Source organism: Stenella coeruleoalba, assembly GCF_951394435.1.
Source record: "Stenella coeruleoalba genome assembly, chromosome: 14".
In the NCBI taxonomy this organism is placed as follows: domain Eukaryota; kingdom Metazoa; phylum Chordata; class Mammalia; order Artiodactyla; family Delphinidae; genus Stenella; species Stenella coeruleoalba.
Window position 1 is genome coordinate 73,505,562 of NC_137160.1, and position 15,851 is coordinate 73,521,412.

Sequence of the window (15,851 nt, forward strand, 5' to 3'; positions counted from 1 at the left end):
CTCATGAAATAACTGGACCCAGCGTGCTCAGCCTACAGAGGGAAAAAGGGTCGGGTGGTCGGGTTTGGCAGGGCCTGTGCTGCAGATCCTTGTCTGACCAGCTCCGCCTTTGGTCTGCTACAGGCTCTGGTCAACCATGGGCCTAGATCTGCAGCCAGACCTCTGCTCCTTGCTCATCGACGACGTCATCTATCACGAGGCAGCTGTGAGGCAGGCCGGGGCTGAAGCCCTCTCCCAAGCAGTGGCGCGTTACCAGCGGCAGGCGGCGGAGGTTATGGGCAGGCTTATGGAGATTTACCAGGAGAAGCTCTATGTGAGTCGTCTGTGCACCGCGATGCAGTCTGGGTGTGTAAGGGTGGGTTGGACCATTTTCAACCTCCCACCTGCTCCAAACAGGAGCCATACTGTGGCTCAGGGTGGCTTGTGCCTAATCTCCCGTCTCACCTGGGTCATTGGCTTTATTGGAGAGAGCACTGCAGTGCATTGATCAACCTGTCTGTTGCAGCGGCCGCCCCCGGTGCTGGATGCTTTGGGACGAGTTATCTCAGAATCTCCTCCAGATCAGTGGGAAGCCAGGTATAACAGTTGCTTCAGCCTTGTACCACTCAGTGCTTTCTGAGGTGTGGCAGGTTGGCTGGGCTGGGTGCTGTGAAGAGGCAGCATGGGATAATGGATCAGCGGAGGGAAACAGCAAGACCTCCCTCTGAGTCAGAGACCTGAGTTCAAGTTCTGGCTCTTCCTGGCTAGCTAGACGACATGTTTCTCCTTTCCTCCGAGGGACTCTGTTTCTGTAGAGGTCCCTAGGCCCCTCCTTACTGCTGTAGCTGAAAGAATAATAGTACTTAGCCTTTGTAGAGTATGTCCACTTCTGAATGCCTTCACATCTGGTTCCTTCACCTCCCTTTCCTCCTCCCCTGGAGGGAGAGGGGTAGGCGATGCACTCACACATGGGGAAACAGAGGCAGAGCTGGTCCCCTCCCCAAGGTCACCCTGTAGGAGGTAAACTCTGGACAGATAGGAGCTCTCTGTTTTACAAGTGGGCCGTTGCCACACCAGTGGGCACAGCAGTGGGTAAGCACAGGGCATTGGGCTCTGTGTTGTGCTCTGCCCCTGAAGCAGTGTTTGCTGTTGGCAGGCTCACTCTCCTAGTGACATACTGGGATAGGTGCCACCAGCAGGGGAGGAGGCCTCTGGCTTGCCCTTGCCCCCCTGACATGCTCCCCCTTCTTTCCTAGGTGTGGCTTGGCTTTGGCCCTGAACAAGCTCTCCCAGTGTTTGGACAGTTCTCAGGTGAAGCCACTCTTTCAATTTTTTGTCCCTGATGCCCTCAACGACCGAAACCCAGATGTCCGGAAGTGCATGTTAGATGCAGCCCTTGAGACGCTCAACACGCATGGGAAGGTAAAAGATTTCAGCTAGCTGAGGAGGTGGGGAGAAGGCTGGGCCAAGGTGGGCTGAGCAGTGGTGCCACAGGGATGCTGAGTGCTCGAAATCCTGGCAGGGCACTAGCCCCTGTGGAAAATTCCATTTGTATTTCTTTTGAGTCATAAAGACCCCCCCAAAAGGGTGTTAAATTCTTGTAAGTCTGCTGCAGTCCTGCCAGAAGACTGGGAAACCCGCTGGCACTGCTGGCTAGCTTGTTAGGATGCCTGTCCCAGAGCCAGACTTGGGCTTGGTCCTGGGGCAGAGACCGTCATCCCCAGGCACAGCCTATGGGCTGATGTGAGGCTCCAGGAGCTCTTGGCTTTCCAGGAGAACGTCAACTCGCTGCTGCCGGTGTTTGAGGAGTTCCTGAAGAACGCACCCAATGATGCCAGCTATGACGCTGTGCGGCAGAGCGTGGTGGTCCTGATGGGCTCTCTAGCAAAGCACCTGGAAAAGAGCGACCCCAAAGTAAAGCCTATTGTCGCCAAGCTCATCGCCGCTCTCTCCACCCCCTCCCAACAGGTACCTGCCCCCTGGCCTGGGGCCCCAACTGTGGGTGGGCAGTGGGACGCTAGGGACAGAGTTGGGTATCAGGGTGCAGAAGGCCCAGTTCTCTGCGAGGAGTCATCTCGTCTCGGGACAGCCTGGTTTATAGTCAGGAATACTCACCTCTGGAGGGGGAGTTAGTTTGTTACTTTGTTCTAGTAGACCTCTTAGATGTTTTCATTTTTTTCTACTCATTTTCTAAGAGTCATTTTTTGCATTTAGAGTAAACCTGTCCCTGGGGATACAGAGGTTTAAAAAAAAAAATGAATCGTTCTTGTTGTGTTAGCCTTTTCCTGATCCTCTCCCTGCGTTAGTTATATGTTTTGGGGGCCTTGTGATGCAGCCTCCAAGCCACAGTGCAAAGGATTTTTTTTTTTCTCTTATTTAAAAAACACATTTACATGTATTTTCTGTTATTTGCATTTCGGACAATCCAGAGTGTCCTCCTCAAAGGCACAGTTGAAAACCACAGGTTTACTGAATTGTGGTCAAATAGTCTGTCAGAGTACCTGGCCTCCCAAGCTTCCTGCCCAGGCCCCTGGCTGCAGACTGCCTCGCTGCCCTGGTCGGGCTTCATGAGCTGTGGCTGGAAGACGATTGACAGCATCTTTTGGGACTGCTTGATTTGGACCTGGCCCTGTAAGGCCCAGCCCCATTTCCCTGACTGACAAATTTGAAAACTGAGAGACTTGGGTTGTTTTTAAGGAGGCACAGTAGCATGTTTCTCTCTGGATCTTCCTCTGTGAGCGGGTTTAATCTTCCTGAGGTTTTACCCCACCTGCCCAGGCCTAGGTTCTCTCTTCAGACCAGAAATAGCACCGTAATGGCTGATGCTCTCCTGGCTAACAGATGTAGCGTGCACCCTGACGGAATGCGGGTCAGGCATGAGCTTGTACCACCATCTGCCTTTCCGATGCTCTGTGTGGTCTGACAGGCGGTGGCTGAGATGGGGCTGGGGGACGTCTAGGGGTGAGGTGCTGCAGAAGACTGCATCGGCTGCCAGGGCCTGGCTGTGGTTGAGCTGCAGCACTGACGTGGTGGGCCCCTCCCCCAGGTCCAGGAATCCGTGGCCAGCTGCTTGCCGCCCCTCGTCCCCGCCATCAAGGAGGACGCTGGAGGGATGATCCAGAGGCTGATGCAGCAGCTGCTGGAGTCAGACAAGTACGCTGAGCGCAAAGGGGCTGCTTACGGGCTGGCGGGCCTGGTAAAGGGCCTGGGCATCCTGTCGCTGAAGCAGCAGGAGATGATGGCTGCGCTGACTGATGCCATCCAGGACAAGAAGAACTTCCGCCGCCGAGAGGGTGAGTGTCTCCAAGCTCGGTGCAGCCCAGCGTGGGAGGTCAGTCCCCATGGCTGCCAGAGGAGGGAATCTGGCTTTTCCTCCCCTGCTGAAGGCTGGCGTTTGTGTGTGTGCTGCAGGGGGGGCAGCTGTCTGTGAGCCATTCCATCCCATCCTTGCTGATGCGGCCCGGACTTCCCTTTTTTCTAACTCAGCAACACCCTCAGCTGAGAGAGACTTGCCATTCTAGCTGTTAGTGCTCCCTGTTCTCACCTCCTTTCTGCTCAGGGGAGGCAGAGGGGCTGCTCCCTCACGGGGCAGCCACTTTAGTCCCACAGCTGCCCTGAGTGTTTCCAGAGGATGAGGAGGTGGTGGGGAGCTTGTCCTGTGGCTGCCCCGAGAGGACATCCTGTTCCCAGCCGTCCTGCCTTCTCCCCCAGGAGCGCTCTTTGCCTTCGAGATGCTCTGCACCATGCTGGGGAAGCTCTTCGAGCCGTATGTGGTTCATGTGCTGCCCCATCTGCTGCTGTGCTTCGGGGATGGGAACCAGTACGTGCGTGAGGTAAGTCCTGAGGCTGCACTTGGGAATGGCTGGCAGTGGTTCGAGGCCCCTGCTGCTGGCAAGCCCTCTGCCCGCATCTTGGACACTGGTTACTGGTACGGACTCCTCTGGTTCCCAGTGAAGTACTGAAGCCCTGTGAGGTGAGAAACCATGTTTCTCCTGCTCAGCTGTCTCTGCGGGCCTGGGCACAGGGTCTGACGCAGTAGACCCCCCCAGTGAGCATTGGTCACCAGGAGAACCCTCGGTCCAGCATCAGGCCTTGACCCTTGCGTAGCCGAGGAGGCCCCTGAACATCTTTTCTCCTCCCTTGAGGCTGCAGATGACTGTGCCAAGGCTGTGATGAGCAACCTGAGTGCTCATGGGGTGAAGCTGGTGCTCCCCTCCTTATTGGCTGCCCTGGAGGAGGAATCCTGGAGGACCAAAGCCGGTAAGGCCACTCCCTCCCTCCCTCCCTCAACTTCCTGTTCTGAAAACTGCCCTTACAGGGGTCCAGAGCCACAGCTCTTGTGCTGTGTGTGCTCCCCAGCCCAGGGATGAGGCCAAGACTCTGGTTAGGCAGCTCATTCCTTTATTAGTTTGTTGCTTTCTTGCAAAGAACAGGCCTCTCACAGGAGCCACAGACCTAAGTCAGGAAATCGCAGAGCTTTAAGGCTTGTCTGTGGCTAGGTCTGTGATTTTAAAGCCTTTCTCCCCACCCCATTAAACCGCCTTTTTTTTTTTTTTTTTAATGAATCAATTTTTATTTTATTTTTGGTGGTGTTGGGTCTTTGTTGCTGCGCGTGGGCTTTCTCTAGTTGCGGCAAGCGGGGGCTATTCTTCATTGCAGTGCGTGGGCTTCTCACGCAGTGGCTTCTCTTGTTGTGGAGCACGGGCTCTAGGTGCGTGGGCTTCAGTAGTTGTGGCACGCGGGCTCAGTAGTTGTGGCGCGCGGGCTCTAGAGCGCAGGCTCAGTAGTCATGGCACACGGGGCGGGCTTAGTTGCTCTGCGGCATGTGGGACCTTCCCGGACCAGGGGTTGAACCTGTGTCCCCTGCGTTGGCAGGCAGATTCTTAACCACTGCGCCACCAGGGAAGTCCCGAAACCCCTTTTTAAAAAATGTAATCTTGTTTGGAATCCTAATTTGTAAAACAGAGTTGCTCAGGTTTGGGGAGGGTCAGCATCGGGGCTTCCTCCTCAGTCCTTCAGGCTTCCCCCTACATCTTGAAAAATCACAATCTTAATCAGTCTCCTCATTTGTGGATGAGGAGACTGAGGCCAGAGAAATTCAGTGAATTGACCTTGGATCACTGTCAGCTCTAAGCCAGGTCTGGCCACTCTCCCCAATACTGCCCAGCCTCTTGCCCAGGCTCAGCAGGCCTCAGGAGCATTTTGCTCGCTTGGCTGGAGCCCGGCCCTGTGCCCTCTTCCCGGGACTGCTGGAGCAGTCTGCAGAGGAGCAGGCCGTGTGTCCCTTGCCCGGGCAGCCAGCCCAGGCGACTTGCCAACCTGTGCTCAGTGATTTCATGCTGGGCGTGTGTCTGCCGTCTGCAGGGTCGGTGGAATTGCTTGGGGCGATGGCGTACTGTGCTCCTAAGCAGCTGTCGTCCTGCCTACCCAACATCGTGCCCAAGCTCACAGAGGTGCTCACCGACTCCCACGTCAAAGTGCAGAAGGCCGGACAGCAGGCGCTCAGGCAAATTGGCTCCGTCATCAGGAACCCGGAGATCCTGGGTACGCCTCTCCCACGAGGGCACTGGCCCCGGTTCCTCCTCCTATCCCTGGACACTGCAGGGAACATGCACCCATTCAGCTTAGGCCCTCTGAGGACAGATATGTTCACATTGAGGTAACCTCTAAATTTGGGGGAGCCCTTTTCCTACGATAATAAGTGGAAAGTAGTTTGGAAGTGGTCTGTTTTCCTGTTGGTCTGGAGCAGTCATTGACTGCTCAGGTAGGGAAACTGAGTTGTTGGCCCAGAAATAGCTTGACTCTAAGGGAGCCTTGAGGTCAACAGATAAATGACAAGCTCTGGACCACATCTGCATCATCCAAAGTGTTAGGTTTTGGGGAACTTTTCTATTCTCTCTCATTCCAGGAGGCCTGTGATAGAGGGGTTAGGGAGCTTACTTTTTACTGTGGTTATTTCTTGAGTAATTAGGGAAAGATTGATTTCTAGAAACAAACCCCAGCCAGCTACCTTGACCAGTACTGTACTTGTTAATTTTTAAGCTTCAGCATAGAACATCGGTACCCATTCAGTGCCTTTCAGCCTATTTCCAGACTTGTTTTCATTCAGAAAATGATGGGTTTTTGTTTTTGTTTTTTAAGGGATGAATAGGTAGATGTGGATTTTGTTGTTGTTTACAATGTCCAACACCCCTGGGGATTTCTCAGGCCCAGAATAGTCTCATCTCTATCAAATGAATGCCTTCATTTTCAGAATCCAGCCTGGGGCCTTTTTTTTTTTTTAATTGACTAGTTTGTATAATGTAAAATTCACTTCTCAAAAATGTACAACTTAGTGGTTTTTAGCATTTTCACAAAATTATGTAAGTATCACTGCTGTTTAGTTCCGGGGCATTTTCATCATCTCAGAAAGGAACCCCACACCCACCCATTAGCATTCACTCCTCATTTCCCCTCCTACCTCTAGCCTCTGACAACCACTAATCTATTTTCTGTCTCTGAGTTTGCCTATTCTGGACACTTCACGTAAATGGCATCATACAGTGTGTGGCCTTTTATGTCTAGCTTCTTGCATTTAGCATTATGTTTTCAAGGTTCATCCACACTGTAGCATGTATCAGTACTTCTTTCCTTTTATGGCCCAATAATGTATTCCAATGAATGAGTATACCACATTTTGTTTATCCATTCATCAATTGGTAGATGTTTGGGTCGTTTCCACTTTTTGGCTGTTAATATTGCTATGAACGTCTGTATCCAAGGTTTTTTTTTTTTTCCCTGTAGGCATGATTTCAGTTCTCTTGGTTAGATACCTAGGAATGGAATCGCTGGGTCATGTGGTAACTGTTTACCTTTTTGAGGAAGTGCTAGACTGTTACCCCACGCAGCTGTACCATTTGACATTCCCGGCAGCAGTGTATGCGAGTTCCAGTTGCCACCTCTGTTATTGTCTGTCTTTTTGGTTACAGTCATCCTCGTGGGTGTGAAGTGGCATTTCATTGTGGTTTTGATTTGCATTTCCCTAATGACTAATGATGTGGAACATGTTTTCATGTGCTTATTTTTCATTTGCATATCTTCTTTGGAAAACTGTCTGTTCAAATCCTTTGCCCATTTTTTAACTGAGTTATTAGTTTTTTGTTGTTGTTGTTTTCTGTTGTTGTTTTTTTTGGTCTGCGTGCTTGGCTTGCGTGATCTTAGTCGCCTGACCAGGGATTGAACATGGGTCCTGGCAGTGAAAGCACCAAGTCCTAACCACTGGACTGCCAGGGAATTCCCTTAAAAGTCTTGACCAGCATGTGTCTTTGTAGTTGTTGAATTCCCTGGGTTTGTGGAAAAGATAAGCCAGGTATTCCTCTTGGAATTCCTTCTGCTGGGCTGATGGTGCTGAACTTTTGAGAGCTTGTTGTACCTGGGCTTAGCTGCTCTGAGTATTGTGTGCTTCACTCCCACCACTGGTTCAGGGGCCTTTGGTGTCTCCAAACAGTTTTTTCGCAAGACCACTTTGGGTTGCTGCTTCCAGAATAATAAGATCCATGTTGTCCAAGTAGCTCTCCCACGGAGGCCCAGCACTGAGGCTGCAGCTCAGTGCCATTGAAGCTAGCCCACAGGTGCCCCACCAGACCACAACTGTGCAGTGCAAAGGGGTGATGGCTGCTGTCCCCACACCGCTTCCTCTTGGGGAGCAAGAATAGAGTTGCTCTTTGCAGACAGGCTGGCTTCCTCAGTTGGCGATTCGCGGGGCTCTAGGGAGGGGTGACCTTGGACTCCCTTCTCTTTTGGCTCCCTCTAGTGCTGGGGATCCAGCAGATTTGCCACACCATAGACTTGTACAAAGCAGCCTCTCTCTTGTTTGGACATGCAGCCATTGCCCCAGTCCTGCTGGATGCCCTGACGGACCCCTCTCGGAAGACCCAGAAGTGCTTGCAGACCTTGCTGGATACCAAGTTTGTCCACTTCATTGATGCCCCGTCCCTGGCCCTCATCATGCCCATTGTCCAGAGAGCCTTCCAGGACCGTTCCACGGACACACGGAAGATGGCAGCCCAGATCATTGGCAACATGTACTCCCTGACAGACCAGAAGGTATCAGCCTATCTGGGGCTCGTACAGGACAGACTAATGGATGCTGGTTTAGGGCACAGAGTCCCTACTGACAGTAGACACAGGAGAGCTATGAGCATTTGGCCCCTGATTATATTTGTGGGGAGAAATGGACCATTTGGGGGTGGAGGGTAGAAATCTAGGCTCTCTGGGCATCTTCCAGAACATAGCGATACAAGTCCTTACTAGCTCAGACCCCAGGTGAGGCCTGTCCCACTGGGCTCCTTTTATAGATTGACAGGGAGGAAAGGTCCAGCCTTGCCTTTGACGACCTTTCAGGAGTGTTGGGAAACCGGCTGCTGCTTTGACTGCTTGCGGTGTTTTCTTGTTGAAAGCATTTGCTTCTGTAAGCCTCTCAGAGGAAATTAGCCTAGTTTGGGAGATTGACTTTGTTTGTTTACTTGCTCCTAGGGGCTTGGATGTGTGATCTCACTACCACAGATCTGCTTTGCTTGCTGAGGCTATGGGCACAAGAGATAAAGTGGGAAAGTTAGTCAATCCTAGGAAATTTGGGATAGTTGGAAAACCAAAAAATTTTATCCATAGCCCTCCAAAAGCTAAAATAATTATTGTTAATGTTTTTAAATTACATGTAAAAAAATGATATTTCCGGGCTTCCCTGGTGGCGCAGTGGTTGAGAGTCCGCCTGCCGATGCAGGGGACACGGGTTCGTGCCCCGGTCCGGGAAGATCCCACATGCCGCGGAGCGGGTGGGCCCGTGAACCATGGCCGCTGAGCCTGCGCATCCGGAGCCTGTGCTCCGCAATGGGAGAGGCCACAACAGTGAGAGGCCCGCGTACCGCAAAAAAAAAAGATATTTCCAAACATAAATGTATTTCTAAGTTATAGCAAGTTATTCATAAAACTGAGTTTTTAATAGTTATGTAATATTCCAACGAGTTTATATATCATAACTTATATAATTCTATTGTTGGTCATACAGTGTCCAAGGTTTTTTGCTATTTTAAATGATGCTGCAGTGAACATAAGGCATTTTCTATATTTAAAACTGTTTCTGAAAGCTGAATGCCGTATCAAGAGACATAAACCTTTTAAGGTGAAGAGAGTGAAAAGATGATAATGCAATTCTGAAAGGAGTGCCAAAAGAATTTCCTAGATTCCTGAGTCTGGGCAGCCCTTGGTCCCAGGAGGAGGAAGAGCATTGAACTGCATCTGGGGGCTCACTCGACCTCTTGAGGGTGGGCCTGGGGTCCCTTGTAGGTTTCCCTGAGCAATCACATGGGCCTTCAAGGAACCAGTGGGAGTGATGGGGGTTCTTTGCCAGTGACAAGCACCCCTGTGAGCGCTCCTAGCCAACAGAATGGTGTGGTCAGGGTCCACCATGAAGCAGGGCTGGAGAAAGCCGGAATTGGGCCTCCCCTGAGCCACCTCTTCTGTTATTGCAGGACTTGGCTCCTTACCTGCCAAGCGTGACGCCTGGTCTGAAAGCTTCTCTTTTGGATCCTGTACCTGAGGTGAGTCTGGGAGGAGAGGGGGCAGGAGCTCGTTATTTTAGCCCAGTCCCAGAAAATTGACTCCTAAGAATTCCCTATAAGCTGCATTTGCGTCTGTCTGGTAAAGGGAAGGAGACCCTAGGGCACCCCGCCTTGCTCCTGCATGGTCACCTGGTCTTGAGCCACATCTCCTCACCATCCCTGCTCTTGGTTACCTGACAGGTGCGGACGGTGTCTGCAAAGGCTCTTGGAGCCATGGTGAAGGGCATGGGGGAGTCATGCTTTGAGGACTTGCTGCCGTGGCTGATGGAGACACTGACCTATGAGCAGAGCTCTGTGGATCGCTCAGGCGCTGCGCAGGGTGAGGCAGGGCGGGCCCAGGGGCCAGACCGGCAGTGCCCTCTGGGAACCCTTAGATCTGATGGGCTCATTCTGTCCTTTTCTTGCAGGGTTGGCCGAGGTCATGGCTGGCTTGGGGGTGGAGAAGTTGGAGAAGCTGATGCCAGAAATTGTGGCTACAGCCAGCAAAGTGGACATTGCACCCCACGTCCGAGATGGCTATATCATGATGTTCAACTACCTGCCCATCACCTTCGGGGACAAGTTCACTCCTTATGTGGGACCCATCATCCCCTGTATCCTCAAAGTAGGCACCAGCGAAAATGCTGAGGATAGAATTACTGAGGAGGGCAGGACACATGCGCTCTCCCAGAGAGCTAGGGCTCCCCGCCAATTGGGGCTGGGTGGCAGGAGTCCTCATCCTGCTCTTCAGGGAGTCCCATTTCCTCTTAGGTTTGGGTGCCTAGGGGGAGGCAGTTCTGGCTGACCCACCCTCTGTGTGCACAGGCTCTTGCTGATGAGAACGAGTTTGTGCGTGATACCGCTCTGCGTGCGGGCCAGCGGGTCATCTCCATGTACGCCGAGACGGCCATAGCCCTGCTGCTGCCCCAGCTGGAGCAAGGCCTCTTTGACGACCTCTGGAGAATAAGGTGAGAACTCAGGCGGAAAGAGCCAGTGGCCATAGTTCTGTGTTTGGGGAACTGAGAAATGAAAAGCAAAATGCTGCGAAAAACTCTCAATTTTTCCAGACCCTCACTTTTAACCATTTTGTAACTCCAGTATCCCATAGCAGTGTCTTCAATTCTAATTCTCTTCTAAAAAGTTTTCTCTATTCAGTCCTTCAGTTTGTGTCAAAATTTTAAATGCAAATGCTTTTTAATCTGAAAATTCTACTTCTAGGATTTTATTGCAAGGACATATTTAGTCAAGTGCTTAAAGATGTATTTAGAAGGATGTTTGTTGCGGTATTGTTTATCATTTGAAAAACTGAAGGTAGGTTTACAAAAGTCATCGCACATCCACACCATGAACTTTGATTTGGCCATTACAAAGAATGGCATAAGGACTATGTCAGCTGACACAGAAAGCTCCTCGACCTATTGTTGATGGAAAGGTGCGGGCCATGGCCCGGTGTATGTGGTGCAGGCCCACTTCACACATGGTGTGTGTGGGAGGGTGATGTGTACAAGGGTGTCACTGGAGTGTCAGAGTGGTTGCCTGGGTGCTGGGAGTCTGGGTGATTGTTTACACTCTCTTTATATTTTTTTTGTATTGTTTGAATTTTCAATTTCAATATGGTATTTCTGTAATCATTAAAAACAATAAATCTGGGCTTCCCTGGTGGCGTAGTGGTTGAGAGTCCGCCTGCCAATGCAGAGGACATGGGTTCGTGCCCCGGTCCAGGAAGATCCCACATGCCGCGGGGTGGCTGGGCCCGTGAGCCATGGCCGCTGAGCCTGCGCGTCCGGAGCCTGTGCTCCGCAACGGGAGAGGCCACAGCAGTGAGAGGCCCGCGTACCGCCAAAAAAACAACAACAATAAATCTAATTTAATTTGAAGAGAAACAAAAGTTTATCCTTCTAGGCCTCTCCTTATGTCTGTAGTTCTGATGATCCACATTCCTGGTTTCTTGTTAATACTTCCCTCTGTGCTCTCTTCTGTCTTTTTAATAACTTTATTATAGAAATTTTTGTATCTGCTTTTAAAAAATGTCCTTTTTTATTATTAAAGTAATGTTCATTAGTAGATAACTTGGAAGGAACATATGTGGGAGACTATAAAGAAATGAGTATCGTCTGTGACCTCTCCTGTTCTAAGAGAACCGCCATGAGTGTTTTGGGTACATTTCCTTCTATTCTCTTTTCTGTCCAGTGGCTTGGTTGTGCACTGAGACAGCCTCCTGTGACTGTGTGACTCTGTTCTTGGCCTCCTCAGGTTCAGCTCTGTTCAGCTCCTTGGGGATCTCCTGTTCCACATCTCAGGAGTCACAGGGAAGATGACCACAGAAACTGCCTCTGAAGATGATAACTTCGGAACTGCCCAGTCCAACAAGGTGTGTGCCTTATTTTGATTTTCCTCCCTCTGCTGATGGTAGGGAGACTCCCTGGCACTCACACTGTGGAGGCTTCACCACCTCGTGTTCTCTGCTTCTTTCCACTGTTGCAGGCAATCATCACTGCCCTGGGGGTAGATCGGCGGAACCGGGTGTTAGCAGGCCTGTACATGGGCCGCTCTGACACCCAGCTGGTTGTGCGGCAAGCATCCCTGCACGTCTGGAAGATTGTGGTCTCCAATACCCCCCGCACCTTGCGTGAGATCCTGCCCACCCTCTTTGGGCTCCTGTTGGGTTTCCTGGCCAGCACGTGTGCAGATAAGAGAACGGTAAGTTTCGCAGGCCTTGCTTCTGACCAAGTAGCCCCTGATGCCTCTGATGCCTGCAGAGGATGGGAGAGTCCCTAGGGTCCCCTATCTAACACGGGAGCATTTATTTATTTACTTAGTTATTCAACAAATATTTATCATCTACTATGTGCTAAGCAGCGGCCCAAGACCTGGGGAGATAGTGGAGAAGAAAGGCAGCCTCGTGGAGCTACAGTCTGGTAGAGGAGATGAATGTTAATCAAATAATCACAAAAACAGATGGAAAATGCAACTATGGCAAGTGCTATGTGGCACTGCTAATGCTTATAACAGGTCAACCAGCTGGGGGTCAGGGAAGCCTTCTCAGAAGAAGTGATGCTTGAAGATGAACGATGAGTGAGCATTAATGGGTGGGGAGGTGATGAAAGACTGTTCCAGACCAAGGGACTAGTGCTTGAGATACCAGGATGGGATGTGCACAAGCCATGAGGTGGGCAGGAATGCGGCCAACAGCAGGGGCTGAACGAAGGCCGGTGCAGCTGGAGGAGAGGCCCACCAGGGCTGATGATCGCTCCTGCCAGTCCTCTTTGGCCCACCCCCAACCCCCATCCCTGGCAAGCAGATGTGTATTTGGCTCTGAAGAAGGGTTTGCATGAGGCCTCAGAGGAGATGAGTTTTTTTCCTTAAAGTGTTTATCCCAAATTCAGGGTCCGCTTTCCTGGGCAAGAGCATGAGGGTTAAGTGACTTCTAGGCCCCAGTTTTTGATCCAGGGAAATCGGCCCTTGACTGGGCAGCACATGATGAGTTTCTTGGTCGTATATAAGGTGCCAGCTTTTGCTTTAGGTTGTGTAGGTGTGTGTGACGCAGAGAGATCATTTTATTTTGTCATGTTTTGCAAGCACCGTGGGGGCTCTCCAGGGGTAAGAGCGTTTGGGAAAGTTAAGTCTGGCTTGGATAAAGTCTGGGAGGTTCCAGGGCCCTCATTCTGGAGTTGTGCATGGGGTGCCCTGGGGTTTGCAGGGAGTCGATGTCCTGACTTGAGCTCTGCCGACAGATTGCAGCCAGGACACTGGGAGATCTCGTCCGGAAGTTAGGGGAGAAAATCCTACCTGAGATCATCCCTATCCTTGAGGAAGGCCTGAGGTCTCGGAAGAGTGACGAGAGGCAGGGAGTGTGCATTGGGCTGAGCGAGATCATGAAGTCCACCAGCCGGGACGCCGTGAGTATCTCCGCAGGGCCCTGCGGGTCCTGCACCTGACTCAGAGGGCCAGGGAGGTTACAGGACAAACTGCACCACTAGCGACACTTCACCCTCAGGGACATGCGAACCTCGCTCCAGAGGGCATTGCTGGCAGCGGGGTGCCGGCAGGGCCGCAGTGCATTGGAATTTCCCTCTCAGCTTTCCCATCAGTTTTACAGGCTATAAGACCTAAGCGATTTAGAGGCCTGGAGTAGCTTTTGGAGATTGGAGATAGTCTTTCCCTCACCACTCCTGAGGTTGCTCCAAGAGTAATCCTTTTGTGTCACTACATCAGTTCAGTTAACACGTTTGGTGCACTTAGCGGAGAAAGGAGGTGCACGTGTGTGAGTGGTGGAGGGCGGCAGAGAGCAGGAGGGTGTGCTCGTTCTCAGAGGGAGCGGAGTAGATGAGAGTGAGTACCCAGTGGGTGGAAACGCATTGTCTCCAGCAATGAGACTGTTTCCATAGCAGCTACATTCAAGAGGGTTGGAGTCCTTTTCACTGACCCTACTTTTCTACGGTAATTGATCCTCCAAACATTGATCCTCCCCAACGTGGGGAGTAGGTTGAGAGTAGGCATAGAGCTCTCGATTGGGATGAAAGCACCAAAGCAATGAATGGGTGGCGGGTCAGAAATTCGAGCACGTAGCCAATTGCTCAGCCTGAAAAGCCTCGTCTGATTTACAGGATTCTTCTCCTCCTGTGTGTATCAGTATACGTATTACATTTGGGGTTTTATATTTGCATTTTTCAAAGAATAAAGGTAAATTCTGTCACCAAAAGAGCTGTGATTCATTAAATAGTCAGTGCCCCAAAGGCTGAGGCCTTGCTGGTGGCCATATTCATATTCAGTCCTTAGATTCATAGGGGGCGTTGCTTTGGTGGAATTGGTTGCAGAGGAAACAGAGCTGTCATTGGCCCCGTTGCAGACGCAAAGACTTCATAAGGAAGCAAGGTTTTTTCAATTTCAATTTTTATTTTATTTTTATTTATTTATTTATTTATGGTTGTGCTGGGTCTTTGTTGCTGCGCCAGGGCTTTCTCTAGCTGCGTCGAGTGGGGGCTACTCTTCGTTGCGGTGCGCAGGCTTCTCACTGCAGTAAGAAGCTTCTCTTGTTGTGGAGCACAGGCTCTAGGCATGCGGGCTTCAGTAGTTGTGGCACGCTGGCTCAGCAGTTGTGGCTCGCGGGCTCTAGAGCGCAGGCTCAGTAGTTGTGGCACGTGGGCTTAGCTGCTCTGCAGCATGTGGGATCTTCCTGGACCAGGGCTCAAACCCGTGTCCCCTGCATTGGCAGGTGGATTCTTAACCACTGTGCCACCAGGGAAGTCCCAGGGAGCAAGTATTTGAGTTGAGACTTGAAGAAGGACTCGGAGTTTCCTATGAAGATGAGCAAAAGAGTCTGGGGAGTGGAGGCCACATCACTAGGGTCCTTGACATGAGAACGAGTTTGAAGTTCCTGTAGGAGACCAGAGTATTTGGAGAACTTGCCGGAAAAAATCAGGCTATTAATTATTAAGTCTGGTGAAGGCTCCTTGGGAGTAGATTACACAGCCTCTCTGCTTTTTCATACTTGTGCATTTCCACAGAAACCATCTAAGTTAAAAAAAAAAAAAAGTCAAGCCCAGGGAGCAGCGGTGGCCTGGCTGGGCCAGAGGTCCTCACCGCCCCCCTGCTGATTTCCTCTCCCTCTGCCACGTCGGGTTCAGTACACCTGTACCGTTGCAGGTGCTGTATTTCTCCGAGTCCCTTGTGCCCACGGCAAGGAAGGCCTTGTGTGATCCGCTGGAGGAGGTCAGAGAGGCGGCGGCCAAGACCTTTGAGCAGCTGCACTCCACCATCGGCCACCAGGCTCTGGAGGACATCCTCCCGTTTTTACTGAAGCAGCTGGTGAGTGGCTCTGCCCCACACCTACCAATCGGGCTTTTACCATCTCTGTAGAGGCAACACGCGGGGGGCTGATTCTGCCAAGGCAGCCGCAGTGTGGGCCCCAGAGGGAGTGGGTGCACAGGATGGGATTTGGCTCTGTGTTTCTCCTTTGACAGTCAGTCCATGTGGGTGCAGAGGGAGGAGGGGAGGAGACTGGAGAAGGACGTTGGCGCCGGCCGGTCCAAGACAGTGGAGGTGGAGACAAGAGCCGGCTTCTGAACATTGCCCCCATTGCCCCTCTGCAGGATGATGAGGAGGTGTCAGAATTTGCCTTGGATGGTCTGAAGCAAGTGATGGCCATCAAGAGCCGTGTGGTGTTGCCCTACCTCGTGCCCAAGGTAAGTCCCAACACGTGGCAACCCTCTGGCCCAGAAGCCACAGCCACATCACTGTTCCCCGGGCCTGCGTGAAGGCCAACTCTGAACTCAGATGCTGGGAGAGGCTGGT

General features: G+C 51.5%; 1 protein-coding gene across 2 annotated transcripts in view; it reads left to right on the top strand.

The window, feature by feature from the left end:
* The window catches only part of GCN1 (GCN1 activator of EIF2AK4), a 59,156-nt gene that overhangs the window by 31,498 nt on the left and 11,807 nt on the right, over window positions 1-15,851 (top strand). Inside the window, exons 30-47 of one of the 2 annotated variants that reach the window (XM_079942588.1) lie at window positions 124-313; window positions 506-576; window positions 1,236-1,401; window positions 1,753-1,947; window positions 3,026-3,272; window positions 3,691-3,812; window positions 4,125-4,239; window positions 5,344-5,523; window positions 7,844-8,064; window positions 9,489-9,557; window positions 9,759-9,897; window positions 9,986-10,182; window positions 10,383-10,525; window positions 11,811-11,928; window positions 12,042-12,257; window positions 13,292-13,456; window positions 15,204-15,365; window positions 15,650-15,742. In XM_079942588.1, coding sequence (XP_079798714.1) covers window positions 124-313; window positions 506-576; window positions 1,236-1,401; window positions 1,753-1,947; window positions 3,026-3,272; window positions 3,691-3,812; window positions 4,125-4,239; window positions 5,344-5,523; window positions 7,844-8,064; window positions 9,489-9,557; window positions 9,759-9,897; window positions 9,986-10,182; window positions 10,383-10,525; window positions 11,811-11,928; window positions 12,042-12,257; window positions 13,292-13,456; window positions 15,204-15,365; window positions 15,650-15,742 — 2,809 coding nt within the window. The remainder of the gene's footprint in view (window positions 1-123; window positions 314-505; window positions 577-1,235; window positions 1,402-1,752; window positions 1,948-3,025; window positions 3,273-3,690; window positions 3,813-4,124; window positions 4,240-5,343; window positions 5,524-7,843; window positions 8,065-9,488; window positions 9,558-9,758; window positions 9,898-9,985; window positions 10,183-10,382; window positions 10,526-11,810; window positions 11,929-12,041; window positions 12,258-13,291; window positions 13,457-15,203; window positions 15,366-15,649; window positions 15,743-15,851) is intronic. The other variant, XM_079942589.1, reaches the window with a different exon arrangement.